The sequence below is a fragment of the Symphalangus syndactylus genome, chromosome 18 (genome assembly GCF_028878055.3).
Source record: "Symphalangus syndactylus isolate Jambi chromosome 18, NHGRI_mSymSyn1-v2.1_pri, whole genome shotgun sequence".
NCBI lineage: Eukaryota > Metazoa > Chordata > Mammalia > Primates > Hylobatidae > Symphalangus > Symphalangus syndactylus.
The window spans coordinates 91247385-91267811 of NC_072440.2; the positions used below are offsets into that span (position 1 = coordinate 91247385).

Here is a 20427-nt window from a genome sequence, read left to right on the forward strand (position 1 = left end):
AAGCAGGGATTTTGTTCCCGTGGTGGGTCATCTGAAGAAGGCACCCCTGGTCAGGGCAGGCTTCTCAGACCCTGAGGCGCCGGCCATAACCCCACTGAGACACAGGAAGGGCCGCACCAGGGCCTTGAAGACGCTCGGGGGAGGGAACCCACCTGGGACCCAGCCCCTGGTGGCTGCGGCTGCATCTCATGTGGGCCCCCTCCCCTGAGGCTCTTCAAGGCTCAAAGAGAAGCCAGTGTAGAAAAGCAAACAGGCCAGGCCCGGGACGCGCCCTTTGGACCTTTTGCAATCCGGGCGCTCTTGCAGCCTGGGCTTCCTATAAATGGGGTGCGGGCGCCGGCCGCGCATTCCCACCGGGACCGGCGGGGCTGAGTGCCCTTCTCGGTTGCTGCCGCTGAGGAGCCCGCCCAGCTAGCCAGGGCCGCGAGGCCGAGGCCAGGCCGCAGCCCAGGAGCCGCCCCACCGCAGCTGGCCATGGGCCCGCCGAGGCCCGCGCTGCTGGCGCTGCCGGCGCTGCTGCTGCTGCTGGCGGGCGCCCGGGCCGGTGAGTGCGCGGCCGCGTTGCGGGCGCAGAGGGAGCGGGAGGGAGCCGGCGGTACGAGGTTGGCTGGGGCAGTCTGGGCCTAGGCCAGAGGGAGGGCAGCCACAGGGTCCAGGGCGAGTGGAGGGAGTGGACCAGCTGGCGGCCCCTGCAGACTCTGGATGGGGGCGCGGGATGGAGGGGCTGAGGGGATCTCCGGAGCCTGCCTCCCTCCTGAAACGTGAAACCTGTGCCGGTGGTCCCCCTGTCGGGCCCTAGCACCCGCTGGGAAGACGTGGGAAGCTCACAGATTTCTTTCTCCTGTCTTACAGAAGAGGAAATGCTGGAAAATGTCAGCCCGGTCTGTCCAAGTAAGGCATCTGCGCATGGGGCGTGGAAGGGCGCCTAGCCCCGTGCAGTCTCCTGCACCCGGGTCCCTGAGGGCCTCCCACTCTACAGGGCTGAGATGGCATCGTGGTGTGCCCTGCTCTGAACTCAGGAAGCAAGTTCCTTGAGCCTCTGCCCACACTCAAGGGATGCCAACTCTCTTCTACCTGCCCGTCTGTTCTGTCCCAAAAGTTCAGCCCGGGGGCGGGGGAGGGAAGGGACTGTCACTCCGCTGGCCTGTGCACACTTTGAAGAAACATCACTGTCCTGTTTATCAGTGACTAGTCATTGATTCGAAGCATGTGAGGGTGAGGAAATACTGACTTTAACCTTTGTGCAGAAATAGGACCTCCACCCCCTTCCTATTTACCTGACCCCTGGGGGTCAAAGGAACTGGCCTCCAAGCGGGACCCTGTATGCTGGAGCTGCGAGGCCGACTTCTGATGGGGCAGCACCGCCATCTGGTGGCCATCTGTCATCACTGCAGCTGGGCTCAGGACCTAGATGTTCTTTTTCTTCAATTGTTCAGAAAATTCCTCTCAACTATGGTGGAAACTCCAGAAACTCCTTTCTAGGAGTTTCTTAAGTTAGTTACGCTTAATGCTTAATGAACTTTGCCTCAAGTATTTGGTAGTCTCAGAGTCACGGAATTACGGCGTTTTCAAGCTAAAAAAGCATTAGAGATAGTACTATTTGCGTAATGTTGTCATCTCTTAATTTACCAGAGGGTCTGTCATGCAGATTTTCTGGGCCCCATTACTTGACACTTGTTACTCCCTTCCCTGTGCCTCAGATGAGATATTCAAGACATGCCAGCCAATTTAAACATTAGCCTCAGCAAAAACACAATGGAGAAGTCAAATCTATAAAGGAAAATTAATTATAAAGTCAATTAAAAATAATTTGAGTTTAATTACCATTTTTAATTCTCTATGCCACTGCCCCTCTCTGCCCAGAATTGGCTATCCTTGGGAGAGCTATTTCTGCTATGTGGCCGATGTATTTCTCCCCACATTAGGAGATGCGACCCGATTCAAGCACCTCCGGAAGTACACATACAACTATGAGGCTGAGAGTTCCAGTGGAGTCCCTGGGACTGCTGATTCAAGAAGCGCCACCAAGATCATCTGCAAGGTATGGAGGATGCAGTCAGGAGGGACCTAGAGCCCACAGCTTTCCCCCAGCCCTGTTCCAGCGGGCGCCCAACACGCGACCTTCCTGGAGGTTGTGTACTGAGCAAACGTAGAACATCCCAGAACTGTTGTAATCTGATCAAAGCACTGGGACTTTGCCTCTGTTTGTAAGTCAGCCACATTGCTGAGATGTTGTCTGCCCCTGCCAAATTTCGCAAGTCAGATGTATTTTCCCGTTAACTTCCCAGATGCAATAGGAATCCATGATCTAGATTAGCAGCAGTGTGAGTCTGTAGATTTCAGTGTGAGAGAAGCCCAGTAGGTGAGCTAAGGGAGGCAGGCATCTCGGAATCACACTGTGAAATGCAGCTTTTATAATTTAAGTCAAACAAAATCTGTTGCTGAAAAACGAATAGAAAGAAGAAAAAATATAAACATACAGTATGTTCTAAAATAAAACTTTGCTTATTATTGAGACTGTACTCATGTCATGTACAGCTGGAGCAGATCTACAGGCTGCTACTGGGGTTTGGGTGGGGAAGATAAGTCAAGCTGAGCAGTTACCTTTTTTAGAGAGTACTGTAGCTCTTGTCTGTGCTGTCCAATATGGTAGACATGAGCCACATTGGGCTACTTAAATGGAATGAAATTAAAAATTCATATTCATTGTCACATTCGCTGCATTTCAACTGCTCAACAGCCACCCTGGCTACTGGCTCCCATATTGAACAGCACACATGTACAACATTTCTATAAAGTTATTTGAATAGTGCTGGATAATAAGTAGGAATCCGTTGAAACTCCAGCTATATGCAAAGCTCTAAATAGGCCCTAATAGATATAATCAGTTTTTTGGGTGACATTAAGGAGACATTTGCTGTGGAAACTAAGGATGGCCCTCTTCCTGCTTTCTGTTTTTCTTCTTCACTCTCCTAGTCTGCAGTGCTTCTATTTAACCACAGCTCTTTATAATTAAAGTGAGTAACTTTAGAACCAATTAACGACATCCTGCTTCCCGTGCAAAGGGGCAAACTTAAGAAACGTGTTAGCCCGGGAGGGGGAAGAGGCCAGCAATAGGACTAAGTCTAGGTTGGTGCACGGAGAACCCAGGAGGCATGTTGATAAGGCAGGTGGTGTTGAAGAGCGGGCCGTGGTGTTCCCGGCAGCATTCCCTTTGGTGCTCTGATTAGAGATTAAGCCCTGGGCTTCAGGGGCCGCCTCTCATTCTTGATAGACAACCTCAGTGCTCTGCTACCCTGTATTCTCAGGTTGAGCTGGAGGTTCCCCAGCTCTGCAGCTTCATCATGAAGACCAGCCAGTGCACCCTGAAAGAGGTATATGGCTTCAACCCTGAGGGCAAAGCCTTGCTGAAGAAAACCAAGAACTCTGAGGAGTTTGCTGCAGCCATGTCCAGGTAAGGTGTGTTGTACATGAGCACACGCATGTGTGTGTGTCTGCTGAGGTATGAACTTGTGTGTTTACACCAGGCACGGATGTGACTCTAAGTATTTGTATTCCATATCCATCATGGATCAGGGAATTGCTGAGTTTTCGCAATCATCAAAAAGAGAGAAGCATTATTTACCCTTCCCTAGTTAGGTTCCTTTAATTATCATTTTAATGTGTTTCTAAAAATCTCATGCTTTAAGCTTCTTGAGATTATAAAACTGAGATGCTTTGTTTAAACAAGTGAATTCTTATTTAAAGAACCAAACAAGACCAGTGCTTGGTGGTCTTCGGTGTACGGTCCCAGAGGCACTGGCTCCTGTGGCCAGCACATGGTGGGGCAGGGTCTGTTCAGCGCAGGGCAGAGGAGCACCAAGGCTTCAGTGGCTCCCCCTCCTAGGCTGGCATTCAGCCACTGCACGCTGATGGGCCACCACAGCTGCATCTCTGCTGACTGGTCAGGGCCCGTGTCGCACCCATTGTGAATACTTTCAACATCACCCCTGCCTCATCCTCAGTCACACTTTGTAGGGTCTTAGGTGTGTGTGAATACAGGCAGGACAGAGTTGTTAACTTGGTAGCATCAGAAAACTGTATTCGTCTGTTTTCATGCTGCTGCTAAAGACATACCTGAGACTGGGCAATTTACAAAAGAAAGGTTTATTGGACTCACAGTTCCACGTGGCTGGGGAGGTCTCACAATCATGGCAGAAGGTGAGAGACAGCAAGTCACATCTTATGCAGTTGGCGACTGGCAAAGAGAGCTTGTGCAGAGAAACTCCTGTTTTTAGAACCATCAGATCTTCCGAGACCCATTTGCAATCACGAGAACAGCACGGGAAAGACCTGCCCCCATGATTCAATCACCTCCCACTGGGTCCCTCTCACAACACGTGGGAATTATGAGAGCTACGAGACGAGATTTGGGTGGAGACCCGGAGCCAAACCATATCACCATTCTTGCCCATTTTTCAGTTTTGCTAAACATTAGATTCAGATGCCAGTCCTTTCTCGCCAAAATAGGCTGTGAGGCTTCTTTCTTTCCTATGCTTTATTTTCTCCAAGACTTAACTGTATATGAAGGAGAGGGTTATGGTGGCAGGAGGAAAGAATGGTGTTTTTTTGGTCCTTGGTCTTCTCCAAATACAGAAGAGACTCTTGTTCTTGAAAAGGAGGGCTTTCCAGGTTTGCATCTTCATGACTTTAACTGTCTTTTTTAAAAATGGGCATACAATAATTATACATATTTATTGAGAATATAGTGATGTTTTGATACATGTAACGTATGGTGATCAGATCAGAGTAACTAGCATACCCATCATCTCAAACATTTATCATTTCTTTGTGTTGGGAACTTTCTGAGAGGGTGTAGGCTGCGGGAGATAAGTCCATTACCTTTTCCTCCTGATGTAACCAGAGTGGCTGCAGCCAGGTCCTCAGAAACTCAGAGAGTACCCAATGGGAAATCCCTAAGACCAAAGTCAGCATGGGCTTCAGCCATGGCCTGACACCATACGAAAGAATGACTGTCCAACAAGTGTATGAAAAGAAGCTCCAATTCACTGGTAGTCAAGAAATGCAAATTGGGCCGGGCGCTGTGGCTCACGCTTGTAATCCCAGCACTTTGGGAGGCCAAGGCGGGCAGATCACGAGGTCAGGAGATCGAGACCACGGTGAAACCCCGTCTCTACTAAAAATACAAAAAAATTAGCCGGGCGTGGTGGCGGGCGCCTGTAGTCAGTCCCAGCTACTCAGAGAGGCTGAGGCAGGAGAATGGCGTGAACCCGGGAGGCAGAGCTTGCAGTGAGCTGAGATTGCACCACTGCACTCCAGCCTGGGCGACAGAGCGAGACTCCATCTCAAAAAAAAAAAAAAAAAGAAATGCAAATTAATGTAACAACAAGATATTTATCCGCTTATACCCATCATATTGCAAAACTGGAAAACAGTGATAGAACCTGTTGCTGGCAGGCCAGTGAGGAAGTGTGCTGTCCTGAGCTGCTGGTGGAAATGAGAGCCATCAGGCAATATCTACTCTAATTTAAAATACTTAATACCCTTTGACACAGACATTTTAGTCTCTGGGACTCTAGCCCATGAAAATAAAAGCAGTAATGTGTGAAGATAGGCATATAAGGATGTTTGTTTTGGTATTGTTTGTGTGGTTTAAAAAAAATCCAGAAAGAGAGAAGGCAAATGCCATCAAATGGGGCAATGTGTGAATAAATTATATTTAGCCATGGAATGGAATGTTCTGCATGCAGCTTTTAAAAAATCTGTTAGAGCTATACCAAGTGACTCAGAAGGATTTTTGTGAAGTATAATTAAGTGAGAAAAACAAGATAAAAGTATGCATAATACAATGCCACTTGTATAAAACAAACAATGACAAAATCTTTGTATGACTCTGTTTGCACTGACCCATGTTTACAGAGGACTGTATGAGTGTGCAGAAGCAAATGGAACAACCACTCGGGTGGCCGTATGGGGAGGATGGGCAAAGAGCCTGATATGGGTGGAGAACAGAGCAGGGCTGGATGAGTCAAGCAAAAAAATTTAAAACACGGCTGGACCTGGTGGCTCATGCCTGTAGTCCCAGCACTTTGGGAGGCCGAGGAGGGAGGATCACCTGAGGTCAGGAGTTTGAGACCAGCCTGGCCAACATGGTGAAAACTGTCTCTACTAAAAATACAAAAATTAGCTGGGTGTGATGGCACATGCCTGTAATCCTAGCTACTCCGGAGGCTGAGGCAGGAAAATCAACTGATCCCAGGAGGTGGAGGTTGCAGTGAGCTGAGGCTTCACCATTGCACTCCAGCCCGGGCGACCGAGCAAGACTCCATTTCAAAAAAAGAAAAAGAAAAAAAAAAGAATAACCAAAACATATGTATATGTGCATACTTTTTTGAAAATGTATGTCTATGTGTAGCTATATTCTATATTTACAAAGAAATGATGTCAGAAGAACAATTGGTTAAAAAAACATGAGAAAAGAAACTTCAGTGCCACCCAGCCTACTTCCAGCAAGCTGTAATGGAGAAGGACATTTCCGTGACCATCCTCTCTCTGGGACAGGTATGAGCTCAAGCTGGCCATTCCAGAAGGGAAGCAAGTTTTCCTTTACCCGGAGAAAGATGAACCTACTTACATCCTGAACATCAAGAGGGGCATCATTTCTGCCCTCCTGGTTCCCCCAGAGACAGAAGAAGCCAAGCAAGTGTTGTTTCTGGTGAGGATTTAGAAAGCTGATAGCAGTGGCCCTTGAAACTCATCTTCATGTGTTAGAGACCAGTCCTACCATATACAAAGCAGATCATTGAGTCAGCTCCATGACTAGTTACATAGGAAGCCCTGGATTGGCGTGACATACTGGTGCCCGAGGTTCCTCCTGTCCCTTGGGCTCACTGACGGATCATCCCAAGCAGGCTTATCAGGTGGGGTCTAATATTAAAAAAGTTATTGAGGAGTCCTGGCCACCCCACCCCTGCTTTTGTTTGATGCTCTTTACCTCTGTTTGCTGGGTTATGGTGTAACACAGTAAATCCTGTGTGTATTTTAAACACCAAAAATAATGGAATCTGTTGCTGGTCTCTTTTACGAATTTCAGGTTTCACTGTGAGACAGAATTCATTTCACCTCAGTCCCATGAGCACTTTTGTGCCCTTATCTTATTCTAATTTCTCTACGACACCATACTGGGAGAAGACAGCGATGCAAGCTGTGGAGGCCTTTCTGCAGACCCACCCTTAACTGGTTTTCTCTCTCCCAACTTGGGCTGGCCAGGCACTAGCAAGACCACACTCTGCATAGTAGGAAAAAGAAAGTCCCTCCCAAAGCTAGATTCCTTCTGCCTTTTCTTTCACGATCCCCACCGCATCCCTCCCAAGTACCCAAGGATGTTGCCCGTGTTTAATACATGCGGTTGCATCTTCTGCCCCCATAGGATACCGTGTATGGAAACTGCTCCACTCACTTTACCGTCAAGACAAGGAAGGGCAATGTGGCAACAGAAATATCCACTGAAAGAGACCTGGGGCAGTGTGATCGCTTCAAGCCCATCCGCACAGGCATCAGCCCACTTGCTCTCATCAAAGGCATGGTAAGTCCCATGTCAGCATTGTCATGCACACCAAGGAGCACCCTCTTATTAATAAAATTCCAGAATTTTCGAGCTAGTGGGCACCTTTGAGGACAGCCTGCTCAGCCTGTTTTTTATACAGACTAGAGATAGGACCCTGAGCAGGCATGGGAAGGTCTGCCCAGGCTTCGTGGCCTGGGATCAGTTGAGCCAAGACTTGAGTCAGGCTCCTCCCTCCCAGCCCAGAGCTCTGTCTTTCCTCCTGTCCTTCCTCCTGTCCTTCTGTCACTGGCACCAAACTGCCTCTAATCTCATCACTTGAGAGTAATGACTGCTCATCCCTGAGAAGGTTCCGGGGATGGATGTAGGGCAGCAAAACCACCTGCTGTTCTTTCCCGCACAAGGACTCCTTGTGCCAGCTCCAAGCCTCTGGCCTTTGAAGAAGTCCCAAGACCTGTGTTCTCCCCCTCTCCCTCATACCATGAAGTGGAGTGACTTACAGTGCTCCAGCTTCTTGTCCTTCCACCCCCAGTACCACCCTGACCAAACATGGCCCCACTGCCACCGGCCCAGAACACCCTCTCCTGTCTGTTAACTGGGGCCATGGAGCACCATATTACCTGAGCCTGACTGACCCCTGCAACATCTTCCCTGATATGAGCCCCAGGCTGTCTGAGTGAACGTGAATAACTTGAGCAATCACTGTCATGCTGGGCACTGTTCGTGGTCATTGTCCTTAGGGTTGAAAACAGGGAGTCTGATGACCATGAGTGCCACAGTCAGAAGAGGATAATGCACCAGCTTAGGGGTCTTTTCTGAGCATCTGCTGTTTGCTCAACCCCACTCTGGGCAGCACCAAGGAAGGGACAGTGGCAGATGAACCATGGACCTTCCCCTCCGGATGCTTCCAGTCTAATGCAGGAGCCAGGTCAATAAAGTATACATGATATACTCAATAAGGTGATAAGCCGAACAGTGCAGACAAGAAGTCCTGGGCCTGACCAGGAAGGAGAAAGTATTATTTATGTAGCTCAGTGGGCAATGTTTCATGGAAGATGTGGAGCAGGAACCCAATAAATGCAAAGAATATGTAAATGAAAGAGATGGGTAAGAATGGGCTTTTGGGCAAAGAAAACTTACTGAGCAGGTGTGTGAGGGGCTGTGTGGTGGGATGGGCATGTGGAGGATACAAAGTTTAGACTTTGTCCAGTGAGGGTGGAAAAAGAGGAGTCTACAGCTTGACTCAGCTTTGGGGATGCCGACTTGTTGCACCCTCTGGTCTAAATGTCAAGTACCCAGTTATCTTCTTTCTCTGAGTTTATCTAGTGGTACAGGACTCCTGCTCCCTTCTACCTTGAAGGTAAATGCTTTTAACAGAAGACAACAGGGACTGATCAAAATGCTTGTCTCCAATCTCGTTCATAGACCCGCCCCTTGTCAACTCTGATCAGCAGCAGCCAGTCCTGTCAGTACACCCTGGACGCCAAGAGGAAGCATGTGGCAGAGGCCATCTGCAAGGAGCAACACCTCTTCCTGCCTTTCTCCTACAAGTAGGTCATGTGATGCACCCCTGACTTGTCATTTAATGGGTCAGTGTGAACTGAACACTTCTCAAGTGCTCTGTTCCAGGCAAACCTGTGCCGGGGAGGGAGGAATGGAGAGGGATAAAATGCCGCCCCTCCCTGTCCCCCTTTTTAAGCTAACAGGCCATCTGGCAGAAAAGTCCTAGGCATGCAAAACAATCCAAGATCAACAAAAGATATCTAAGATCCATTCTTTAAGGGCTGTAGATCCAGAAAACCTGGAGATCACTGCAGGGTACCCTGGTTAGAAAAGGTTTCATGGAAGATTTGGGATATTGACTGGAAACTTGTGTATCCAAATCCACTTTGAAAACTGATAATCAATGAATATTTATTGAGTAACTGCCATATTCTTGGCTCTATGTTGTGGAAGATATGAAAGAATTTTGAGACATTGCACTAGTTCCTACCTCTGGCCACTCGAGACTAGTGGAGAGTATAAGGCGTGCATGTCTTTTTGATGGGAGGATAACTAGCGTGACCAGGAAGAGGTGGATGTTATTCATTCAGGGCCAACAACGGCTGGATTTACCCATGCTTTGAAAGATGGGCAGGACTTGGGTAGATCCAGAGACAGGGAAAAACCTTCAACATGGAAAGATTAGTATGTTCTGGCCATCCGTGACGTGATGTGCTTCCTTGGTTACCAGGAATAAGTATGGGATGGCGGCACAAGTGACACAGACTTTGAAACTTGAAGACACACCAAAGATCAACAGCCGCTTCTTTGGTGAAGGTAAGACTTTCTGTCCACATAGTTGCTGGAAAATCTACTCAAGATGTGCCTGTCATGGCTTAGCCACTTGCTGAGCCCTGTTAAATGTCTGCCGACTAACAAGTGATACAGACACTGGTGTTCTGGCTACCTCTAGTGAGAAAGCAAACTCATTTCAGGACGTCAAGTTGCAATAACATAAAGGAAAAGAAGTTCCCAAAGCTACCTAGGCATTTGTAAATAGAAAACTGGAATCCTAAGTTTAACATGACATATTTGGTAGAACCGACATCACCCATCCTGTGATAAGACCCAGAGCTGTCCCAGACGAGGTGGACCAAATGGGAGAGAACCTTGAGAGTCCGGCCAGATAGTAACCTCCGGAGTCAGTCTTTAGTGGTAGAAGGAACTCTGGCAATCTCAAGTCCAACCCTTACCCAGTATTGTATTGTATTTGTATCTGTCCAAATTCCTTCTTGTACACTACCTCATTGTCCTTTTTGCTCATAGCAGCCTGTGATGTCAGTGGTAGAGATGTGATTTTATACCTATTCTACAGAGGAGACAGTGACACAGAGAGGCTTCGAGTTTGATGTAGTCAAGGCCGCAGAATATTAGAGGGGGGCAAATAAGTGCCAGGTTGTAATCTAAGCCAGGAATATTTTCATTACACCATATTTCCATGATGACTTTTACCTCTCTTCCTGGCATAGGTCACAGTAGGTGGTGGAGAGGATACAAAAGTGTCTCCCCTCCCCACAAGCTGCTGGTAGACCCAATTAGAAGAAATGGTGATAAGCACCCATGTGCCTGGTCCCAGTTGTAACCATGTCAACAGTAGCACCTCCTCACCAATTATTTCAAGCTAAAGGTAACCTGATGATAGACTCAGACAAGTCTGGATTCCACTTCAGCTCTACCTCTTAGATCCTGAGAGCTCTTGGGAAACCTAAGTTGCTCATCTCTGGGTCGCAGTTCCTCATCTCTGGGTCTCATCTCTTTGTCTCAGCTCTGGGACTCAGAGCTGAGATCCAGGGATGAGCAATTTACATTGCCCAAAAACTCTGTGGGTCTCAGAAGCAGGGCTGAATTTATCGTTAAATTGAACAATAATGCCACCCCACAGGGATAGGATGATGAGTCAGTGAAAAAAAGTCAGTCACCTATGGCAGAGCCAGATCTAGCAGGCACTGAATACAGGATAGTTTTCTTCCCTTTTCCCCTGTGCTGATACTCCACAATTTCCAGCTTCCAGTAGACAAAGATATGGTTGAGTTGAAGAAAGCTAGAGTTCCTTTGACACGTTCCATCTTCCAGGTACTAAGAAGATGGGTCTCGCATTTGAGAGCACCAAATCCACATCACCTCCAAAGCAGGCCGAAGCTGTTTTGAAGACTCTCCAGGAACTGAAAAAACTAACCATCTCTGAGCAAAATATCCAGAGAGCTAATCTCTTCAATAAGCTGGTTACTGAGCTGAGAGGCCTCAGTGATGAGGCAGTCACATCTCTCTTGCCACAGCTGATCGAGGTGTCCAGGTATCTAATGGTTACAGCTCAACTTTTTATAAAACTGATGGTAACTGACTGAACTTTCAAACCTTGGCCAAATGGAGAGTCTCAGGGACCATTTGGATATCAATCCAGTTAATCAATTAGTCAATCAGTTCATGATTGCTGGATAGCTGATGTGCTAAGAGTTCCATGAAACACACACATGCATACTCTGTTCAAGGCAGCTACGTATTTGTGTGTTAAAATAGAAGGAGAATAGTTCCCACATTTTGATGGGTATCTTTTAATTCCTAGGTCTATTGCATGTGCTTTCCAGAAGCTTATAGGCTGGTGGAGAGAGAACTCAGACAAAAAATATAATATGATTTCTCTACCCTTCAAGGCACTGGCTTTAAGTGCTATGAAGGTGAGAGAAGGGACTGAGGCCAGGAATGAGACCCAGCTAATGTTGGCCAGGCATATTCTGTGTGCTGGCCAAAGGACTGTGATAACAGTTTTCTTGTCGCTACAGATCCGCAGTCCCCTCTTGGGACTTTCCTCGATTGGGCTTCTTCTGTGGGTAATATTCCTAAGGAAAGCGTCATGGTTCTGAGCTCCAAGTTGGGTTTTGAAAGATGGTTAGATTTGAATAGTGAATGAGGTGGCTAAGGGCTCTCCTGGCAGAGGACACATCATGAGCAATATTTTATGTGCCCTGAAGGTGGTCTGTATAACTTTATCCATGTCTTTCTTCTCAGCCCCATCACTTTACAAGCCTTGGTTCAGTGTGGACAGCCCCAGTGCTCCACTCACATTCTCCAGTGGCTGAAACGTGTGCATGCCAACCCCCTTCTGATAGATGTGGTCACCTACCTGGTGGCCCTGATCCCCGAGCCCTCAGCACAGCAGCTGCGAGAGATCTTCAACATGGCAAGGGATCAGCGCAGCCGAGCCACCTTGTATGCACTGAGCCACGCGGTCAACAAGTGAGTTTCCACACTGTACTTCTCCTCCTAGGAGCAGAGGAACATCTTGCACCTCTGTGCGTCTCTGTATTAAAACTGAACCCCTCCTTCCACTTTCAAACTCTGCTCCTTACTCTTGTGTTTTTTCTTGATCATTTTTGGGGTAATGACTTGAAATAAGAAATCAGCAAACACAAATTGAATTTTTAAAAATATTTTCTCTATATTATATTATAAAAGTTTTTGAACATAGCAAAGTTGACAGAATTTCACAGGGAAAACCCCTAGAAAACCAGCTATCTCCTACCATTTAAGTGTTATTATATTTGCTTTATCACATATACATCCATCCATTAATTCATCTTATTTTCTGAAGCATTTCAAAGTAAATTGCAAACATCAACACACTTTCCCCTAAGTATTACAGCATGCATATTATTAACTTCAGTTCAATATTAGTTAGCAGTTTTTTCCTTTTAATTTTTTTTTTTTTTTTTGAGATGGTCTCACTGTGTCACCCAGGCTGGAGTGCAGTGGTGCAGTCACGGCTCACTGCAGCCTCAAATTCCTGGGCTGAAGTGATCCTCCTACCTCAGCCTCCTGAGTAGCTGGGACCACAGGTGCATGCCACCACGCCCTGGCTAATTTTCGTATTTTTGGTAGATACAGGGTTTCACCATGTTGCTCAGGCTAGCAGTTTTTTCTTCTGATGAAATTTTTTTGCTTTTCTACATTTTTATATAAATTTATGTGGAACAATTGTAATTTTGTTACATGAATAGATTGTGCAGTAGTTAAGTCAGGGCTTTGAGGGTATCCATCACCCAGACAACATAGAGTGTACCCACTAAGTAATTTCTCACTATCCATCTCCCTCCACTTCCACACCTTCCGAGTCTCAATTTTGTCTATGATTCCACACGCTATGTCCTTGTGTGCACATTATTTCGCTCCCATTTATAAATGACAACATGCAATATTTGTCTTTCTGTGACTGTCCTGTTTCACTTAAGACAATGACCTTCAGTTCCATCCATGTTGCTGCAAATGACATGATTTTATTCTTTTTATGGCCGAATAGTATTTTATTGCCTATACATTTCACATTTTTAATCCAATCGTCCATTGATGGACACTTAGGTTGATTCCATGTCTTTGCTATTGTGAATAGTGCTGCGATAAACATATGGGTGCAGGTTTCCTTTGGATATAATGATTTCTTTTCCTTTAGGTATACACCCAGTAATGGGATTGTTGGATTCATTGGTAGCTCTATTTTTAGTTCTTTGAGAAATCTCTGTATTGTTTTCCACAGAGGTTGTACTTATTTACAATCCCATCAACAGTGGTTAACTGTTTCCTTTTCTCTGTATCCTCACCAACATCTGTTATTTTTTGTCTTTTGAATAATGGCCCTCCTGATTCTTGTAAGATGTTATCTCCTTGTGGTTTTAATTTACATTTCTCTAATGATTAGTAATGTTATGCATTTTTTCATATGACTATTGCCATTTGTATGTCTTCTTTTGAAAAAATGTCTATTCATGTCCTTTGCCTACTTTTTAATGGGAGATTTTTTGTTGAGTTGTTTGAATTCCTTGTACATTCTGGATATTAGTACCCCGCTGGATGAATAGTTTGCAAATAGTTTCTCCCATTCCGCAGGTTGTCCATCCTGTTGATTATTTGTTTTACTGTGCAGAAGCTTTTTACTTTAATTAAGTTCTATTTGTCTATTTTTTGTTTTTGTTGTCTTTGCCTTTGAGGTCTTATTCATGAATTCTTTGTCTAGGCCAATGTCCAGAGAAGTTTTCCCTAGGTTTTCTTTTTGCATTTTTATAGTCTCAGGTCTTACATTTAAGTCTTTGATCCGTCTTGATTTTTTTATATGGTGACAGATAGGAGTCCAGTTTTATTCTTCTGCATATGGCAATCCATCTTTCCCAGCACCACTTATTGAAAAGGGTGCCCTTTCCCTAGTGTAAGTTTTTGTCAATTTTGTCAAAGATCTGTTGACTGCAAGTATGTGACTTTATTTCTGGGTTCACTATTCTGTTCCATTGATCTATGTGTCTATTTTTATGCCAATACCATGCTATTTAGATTACTATAGCCTTGTTGCATAGTTTGAAGTCAGGTAATGTGATGCCTCCAGCTTTGTTCTTTTTGCTTAAAATTGCTTCAGCTATTCAGGCTCTTTTTGGATTCCATATGAATTTTATAATTATTTTTTCTAATTCACAAGTTTGGGTTTTAAGACAAACCTAACTGGGGTTACCAAGTCCTGACTCTCTTCTCTTATTCTGTAGCTATCATAAGACAAACCCTACAGGGACCCAGGAGCTGCTGAACATTGCTAATTACCTGATGGAACAGATTCAAGACGACTGCACTGGGGATGAAGATTACACCTATTTGATTCTGCGGGTAATCTCAGTCTTTTATATGACATACATCATTTCAGAAGCACTTTTCCTGGACACCTTTTACTTCCCTGTCCTGCACCCTGATGGGTTATGTTTCTTTTCTTCAATGCAGGTCATTGGAAATATGGGCCAAACCATGGAGCAGTTAACTCCAGAACTCAAGTCTTCAATCCTGAAATGTGTCCAAAGTACAAAGCCATCACTGATGATCCAGAAAGCTGCCATCCAGGCTCTGCGGAAAATGGAGCCTAACGACAAGGTAAAGTCCACAAGAAGAGGTCTGAAAGTGAAAGTTTATTAACAAGGATTTGGAAGGTACTGAGGGAATGAGACCCTAGATTTCATCTACTGACTTTATTCTGCTGTTTCTTTCCTTCCTTCCTTCCTTCCTTCCTCCCACCCTCCCTCCCTTCCTTCTTTCCTTCCTTCCTTCCTTCCTTCCTTCTTTCAAGATGGAGTCTCACTCTATTGCCCAGGCTGGAGTGCAGTGGCATGATCTCGGCTCACTGCAACTTCTGCCTCCGGGGTTCAAGCAATTTTCCCTGCCTCAGCCTCCCGAGTAACTGGGATTACAGGCATGTGCCACCACACCCAGCTAATTTTTGTATTTTTTAGTAGAGACGGAGTTTTGCCATGTTGGCCAGGCTGGTCTTGAGCTCCTGACCGCAGGTGATCCACCTGCCTCAGCCTCGCAAAGTGCTGGGATTACAGGTGTGAGCCACTGTACCTGGCCTCTACTGTAGTCTAATTGCAAATTTCAACAAGCCTACTGACTTGACTGCCTAGCAGTAGGTGACATGAGAGAAATACTTGACCTTGCTGCTATGTCAACATGCAGAATGTGAGATGTTTTTGCTACCTAGCATCCACCCACCAGATTGATCATCCCTCTCATCATGGAAAAATATGCTTAATTTTCTACCAAAAACCTTAGGCTAGGATAGCCAACTTGGCCTCCTCTTAGGTGCAATGACTCCAGAACTTTGGAAACTACCCTATTTATTAGCCCCAAACTCTTACTAACCCTTCTCATCTTTACCCTCACATTAAAATAACTTACGTTAAAACAACTTGATTTTCACTTAGTGGTGGATCTCCAAACAAATCATAACTTGGCCATAATTTATGTGCTTTAATGGAATTGAATTCAACAGGCATTCCACAGGCTTCTTCTGGGAACCCTTACTTGATAGTGCTCTAGGAAACACGGGCAAGAAGATTCAATACCAGCATTTGAAGAGTGATTACAGAGAAATTAGACCTGTGCTTAAGAAAGAGCTAGCAGACAATGCCAGTGTTTGCCAGCCATGTTCTGTGTTCTGACCACAGGACAGTGATAACCATCTCCTCTTTTGACTGCAGGACCAGGAGGTTCTTCTTCAGATTTTCCTTGATGGTGCTTCTCCGGGAGATAAGCGACTGGCTGCCTATCTCATGCTGATGAGGAGTCCTTCACAGGCAGATATTAACAAAATTGTCCAACTTCTACCACGGGAACAGAATGAGCAAGTGAAGAACTTTGTGGCTTCCCATATTGCCAATATCTTGAACTCAGAAGAATTGGATATCCAAGAGTAAGTAAAAGCTATTCCACCCATATACCACTGAGGGCCCTGAGCTGGAATTCCAACTCCAGGTTTCGGCATAGCCACTGTCTGCCCTTGCTTCTGAAACAAACACTTGTGCAAACGTGTAGCATACCTAGACTCAAAGCCTTAGGGTCAATGAAATCCGGACATTTTAGTAGTGATTGGAAATCCATATTTACTTGGGGTACAAGAGTCAAAGGATAATAACATAGTGTGTCAGCTCAAAATTTACTTCTTCTTATCTAGTCTGAAAAAGTTAGTGAAAGAAGCTCTAAAAGAATCTCAACTTCCAACTCTCATGGACTTCAGAAAATTCTCTCAGAACTATCAACTCTACAAATCTGTTTCTCTTCCATCACTTGACCCAGCCTCAGCCAAAATCGAAGGGAATCTTATATTTGATCCAAATAACTACCTTCCTAAAGAAAGCATGCTGAAAACTACCCTCACTGCCTTTGGATTTGCTTCAGCTGACCTCTTCGAGGTAAGTGTGAAGAGTTCGAGGTTCTCTAGCCCATTTTGTACAGCATCATAAACAGAGAGTCCCTGGGAGCCAGGAGCTAGCCAGAGGAAAACTAGAACCACCAGGCACTTCCTACCATGATTCTGAGGCTTTCTTCTTTCCCTCCTTCCCCGCCTTCCTCTCTCCCCGCTAGGGGTCACCTGAAGCATGACTTCTTAACATTAATAGAAATGCAGGCCGGGCGAGGTGGCTCACTCCTGTAATCCCAGCACTTCGGGAGGCCGAGGCGGGTGGATCACGAGGTCAGGATATCGACACCGTCCTGGCTAACACGGTGAAACCCCGTCTCTATTAAAAATACAAAAAATTAGCCGGAAGTGATGGTGGGTGCCTGTAGTCCCAGCTACTCGGGAGGCTGAGGCAGGAGAATGGCGTGAACCCGGGAGGCTGAGCTTGCAGTGAGCCGAGAGATTGCGCCACTGCGCTCCAGCATGGGCGACAGAGAAAGACTCCGTCTCAAAAAAAAAAAAAAAAAAAAAAAAATTGAAAATGCAGATGTCTCGTCTTTAAGTCCCAAAGCCAAAGAAGCATATGTGCTGCCTAGTCAGATCTGCTTCAAATCTCAAATCACTCCCAACTCTGAAATCTTGGTTGAATTATTTGTCCTCTCTGAACCATAGCTGCCTCTTCTAGATAAAAGCAAGCAATAAGGTCAAGATTCTAGTGAGATTTTAATAAAGCAGCTCCTGTGAAGTGCTAACTAAGGTCAGCTCCTGGCCTGTGGTATTCAAATACTTGTTTAGATAACTGGACATCAAGAAGGGGGACTACTAGGCTGGCATACAACAAAGAAGCCTGATGCCATTTTCTTGTCTGATTTTCTTTCTCAGATTGGCTTGGAAGGAAAAGGCTTTGAGCCAACATTGGAAGCTCTTTTTGGGAAGCAAGGATTTTTCCCAGACAGTGTCAACAAAGCTTTGTACTGGGTTAAAGGTCAAGTTCCTGATGGTGTCTCTAAGGTCTTAGTGGACCACTTTGGCTATACCAAAGATGATAAACGGGAGCAGGTGTGTATTTGTTAAGTATCTTCTTAAGGAAAGCTTTGGATCTCAATGCAAAAACAATTATTTTCTAAGCATGAAAGTCATCAAAATACTATCTAACTGAAGTGATAACTATGCTTTATCAACCAGACCTGCTGGGGTAAGGGCCAGTATCCTCTGCAGTTAAAGGTCTCCTGAATTCAGTGTGCCCAGAAACCAGACTCACGATAAGTACTCTAGGATAACAATTAAGAGTATGAACTCTGGGCTGGGTGTGGTGGCTCATGCCTGTAATCCCAGCACTTTGGGAGGCCAGGGTGGGCAGATCACAAGGTCAGGAATTTGAGACTAGCCTGGCCAACATAGTGAAACCCCGTCTCTACTAAAAATACAAAAAACTAGCTGGGCGTGGTAGTGGGTGCCTGTAATCCTAGCTACTCGGGAGGCTGAGGCAGGAGAATTGCTTGAACCTGGGAGGTGGAGGTTACAGTGAGATGAGATCACACCGTTACACTGCAGCCCGGGTGACAGTGTGAGACTCTATCTTAAAAAAAAAAAAGTATGAACTCTGGGCATAGATTTAATTCTAACTTCCCTGTCTTGAAGCTGTGTGCACTTGGGGAAGTTGGTTGATATTATGTGTATCTGTTTCTGTCTCTATCCCAGACTACTAATAACAGTCCAAACCTCACAAGGTTATTTAAAGACAATGAAATAAGTCATCTAAAATGCTAAGCACAGTGCCTGATGCTGGCATTGATTGTTCAATAAGCAGACACTATTACGGGTTTTAAATTAATATTTTCATTATTATTAACTGCTTTCTTTGGCTCTCACTCCTATCAGTGCACTAGCAAATGAGACCAAACTTCCACTTTGAAGCTAGCAATGAGCCCCCATTTAAGGAGCAAAATAGGTTGTATGATCTGGAGCTTATTCTTGAATTTTTTGCTACCCAAAGTATAGTCTGGTCAGAAATACAGCTTCTCAGGCTTCACCCACAATCTACTGAATCAGAAGCTGCATTTTAGCAAGACCTCATGTGACTTGTATGCACATTCAACTTTGCAGAGCAAGGCAGTAATTTACCCCTCCAAGCTCACTGTTGAGCACCAGCTCCATCTTCTAATTTCCTGACCCCCACTTGAGGCCGAGAATCTTTGGATCTGCTTTGAGTCTGTCAGTTTCACATTTTTTTTCCCCAATGCCTGGGCATCCATCCCTGAGATTCTTCTTCTCTCTAAGAAGAACTTGTCTAGGATCAAGCGTTTTTCAAACTTCTGGTGAATTTATATAACAGCAACATTTTCTTAAGAAACACCTTGTAATCTTCACTGGTCAAAGAAGAGAAAGCTAAGCAGGGAACAGGTGGGAGAGAGAGGATCTTCTAATCTTGAGGATCCTGGCATACTGGAGAACAGGGACCCCTCCCCTCACCCCACCACATCTTACTATGTCTACCGATTTTTAAATTAAGAATAGCTTTAGGAGTGCCACTATCCCTGACAAGACCTTAGTTTTTTAATCTCTGTTTAGAGGAATTAGCCTGGACTTCAGTGTCTCCCTGTTCCTCACCTGGAGCATTTTTTAGGCCCATCCTGGCTGCACTAGACAGGTCCCACATTGGGAACTGAAAGGTGTTTGACATTGCTGACATCTCACTGGCCATTTTATTACTAAACTCTCAGGATATGGTAAATGGAATGATGCTCAGTGTTGACAAGCTGATTAAAGATTTGAAATCCAAAGAAGTCCCGGAAGCCAGAGCCTACCTCCGCATCTTGGGAGAGGAGCTTGGCTTTGCCAGGCTCCATGACCTCCAGCTCCTGGGAAAGCTGCTTCTGATGGGTGCCCGCACTCTGCAGGGGATCCCCCAGATGGTAAGTCAGCAGGCCCCATTGGGGGCCCATGAGACCAGACGTTGGTTTTTTTTTTTTAGATCATGCAGACTCCCTTACGATCCCAGCTGCACAAGCCAGAAAAGATGCTTGTACTTTCTTCAAAGATGGAGGTTTGCCTTGAATTTCACTGAAGATGACTCTTGGATCACAAGGAACTGTTAACATTTAGAAATTAAGCTATTCATAATGTTAGCTGTATTTTTAAGAGCATTAATTTATTCATCTGGAAAACAATGTTCGGTATACCTTCCTCTACTTTTGCTGAAGGTCCTTTTATTTTTATTTTTATTTTTTTAGTTTTTTGAGATGGAGTCTTGTTCCCAGGCTGGAGTGCAGTGATACAATCTCGGCTCACTGCAACTCTGCCTTCCGGGTTCAAGCAATTCTCCTGCCTCAGCCTCCCAAGTAGCTGGGACTATGGACGTGCACCAGCATGCCCGGCTAATTTGTGTATTTTTAGTAGAGACAAGCCTGTTAACAACCATGTTGGCCAGGCTGGTTTCGAACTCCTGACCTCAAGTGATCCTCCAGCCTGGGCCTCCCACAGTGCTGGAATAACAGGTGTGAGCCACTGCACCTGACTTGAAGGTCCTTTTAATATTGAAATGATACAATGATTACAAAAGAAAGTATTTGGCAAACTATAATTCACTATCTAAATATGCTATAATTTTTATTATTAATTT

At 45.4% G+C, this 20427-nt stretch overlaps 1 protein-coding gene across 1 annotated transcript in view; it reads left to right on the forward strand.

Annotated features, from left to right (window-relative positions):
* The first annotated feature begins 346 nt into the window (after positions 1-346).
* The window catches only part of APOB (apolipoprotein B), a 42950-nt gene continuing 22869 nt past the window's right edge, over positions 347-20427 (forward strand). Inside the window, exons 1-16 of the mRNA XM_055252433.2 lie at positions 347-544; positions 853-891; positions 1926-2041; positions 3309-3454; positions 6562-6715; positions 7430-7585; positions 8990-9114; positions 9798-9883; positions 11180-11399; positions 12113-12340; positions 14629-14746; positions 14858-15004; positions 16108-16319; positions 16581-16818; positions 17688-17864; positions 19529-19720. Coding sequence (XP_055108408.2) covers positions 475-544; positions 853-891; positions 1926-2041; positions 3309-3454; positions 6562-6715; positions 7430-7585; positions 8990-9114; positions 9798-9883; positions 11180-11399; positions 12113-12340; positions 14629-14746; positions 14858-15004; positions 16108-16319; positions 16581-16818; positions 17688-17864; positions 19529-19720 — 2424 coding nt within the window. The 5' untranslated portion in view covers positions 347-474. The remainder of the gene's footprint in view (positions 545-852; positions 892-1925; positions 2042-3308; positions 3455-6561; positions 6716-7429; positions 7586-8989; positions 9115-9797; positions 9884-11179; positions 11400-12112; positions 12341-14628; positions 14747-14857; positions 15005-16107; positions 16320-16580; positions 16819-17687; positions 17865-19528; positions 19721-20427) is intronic.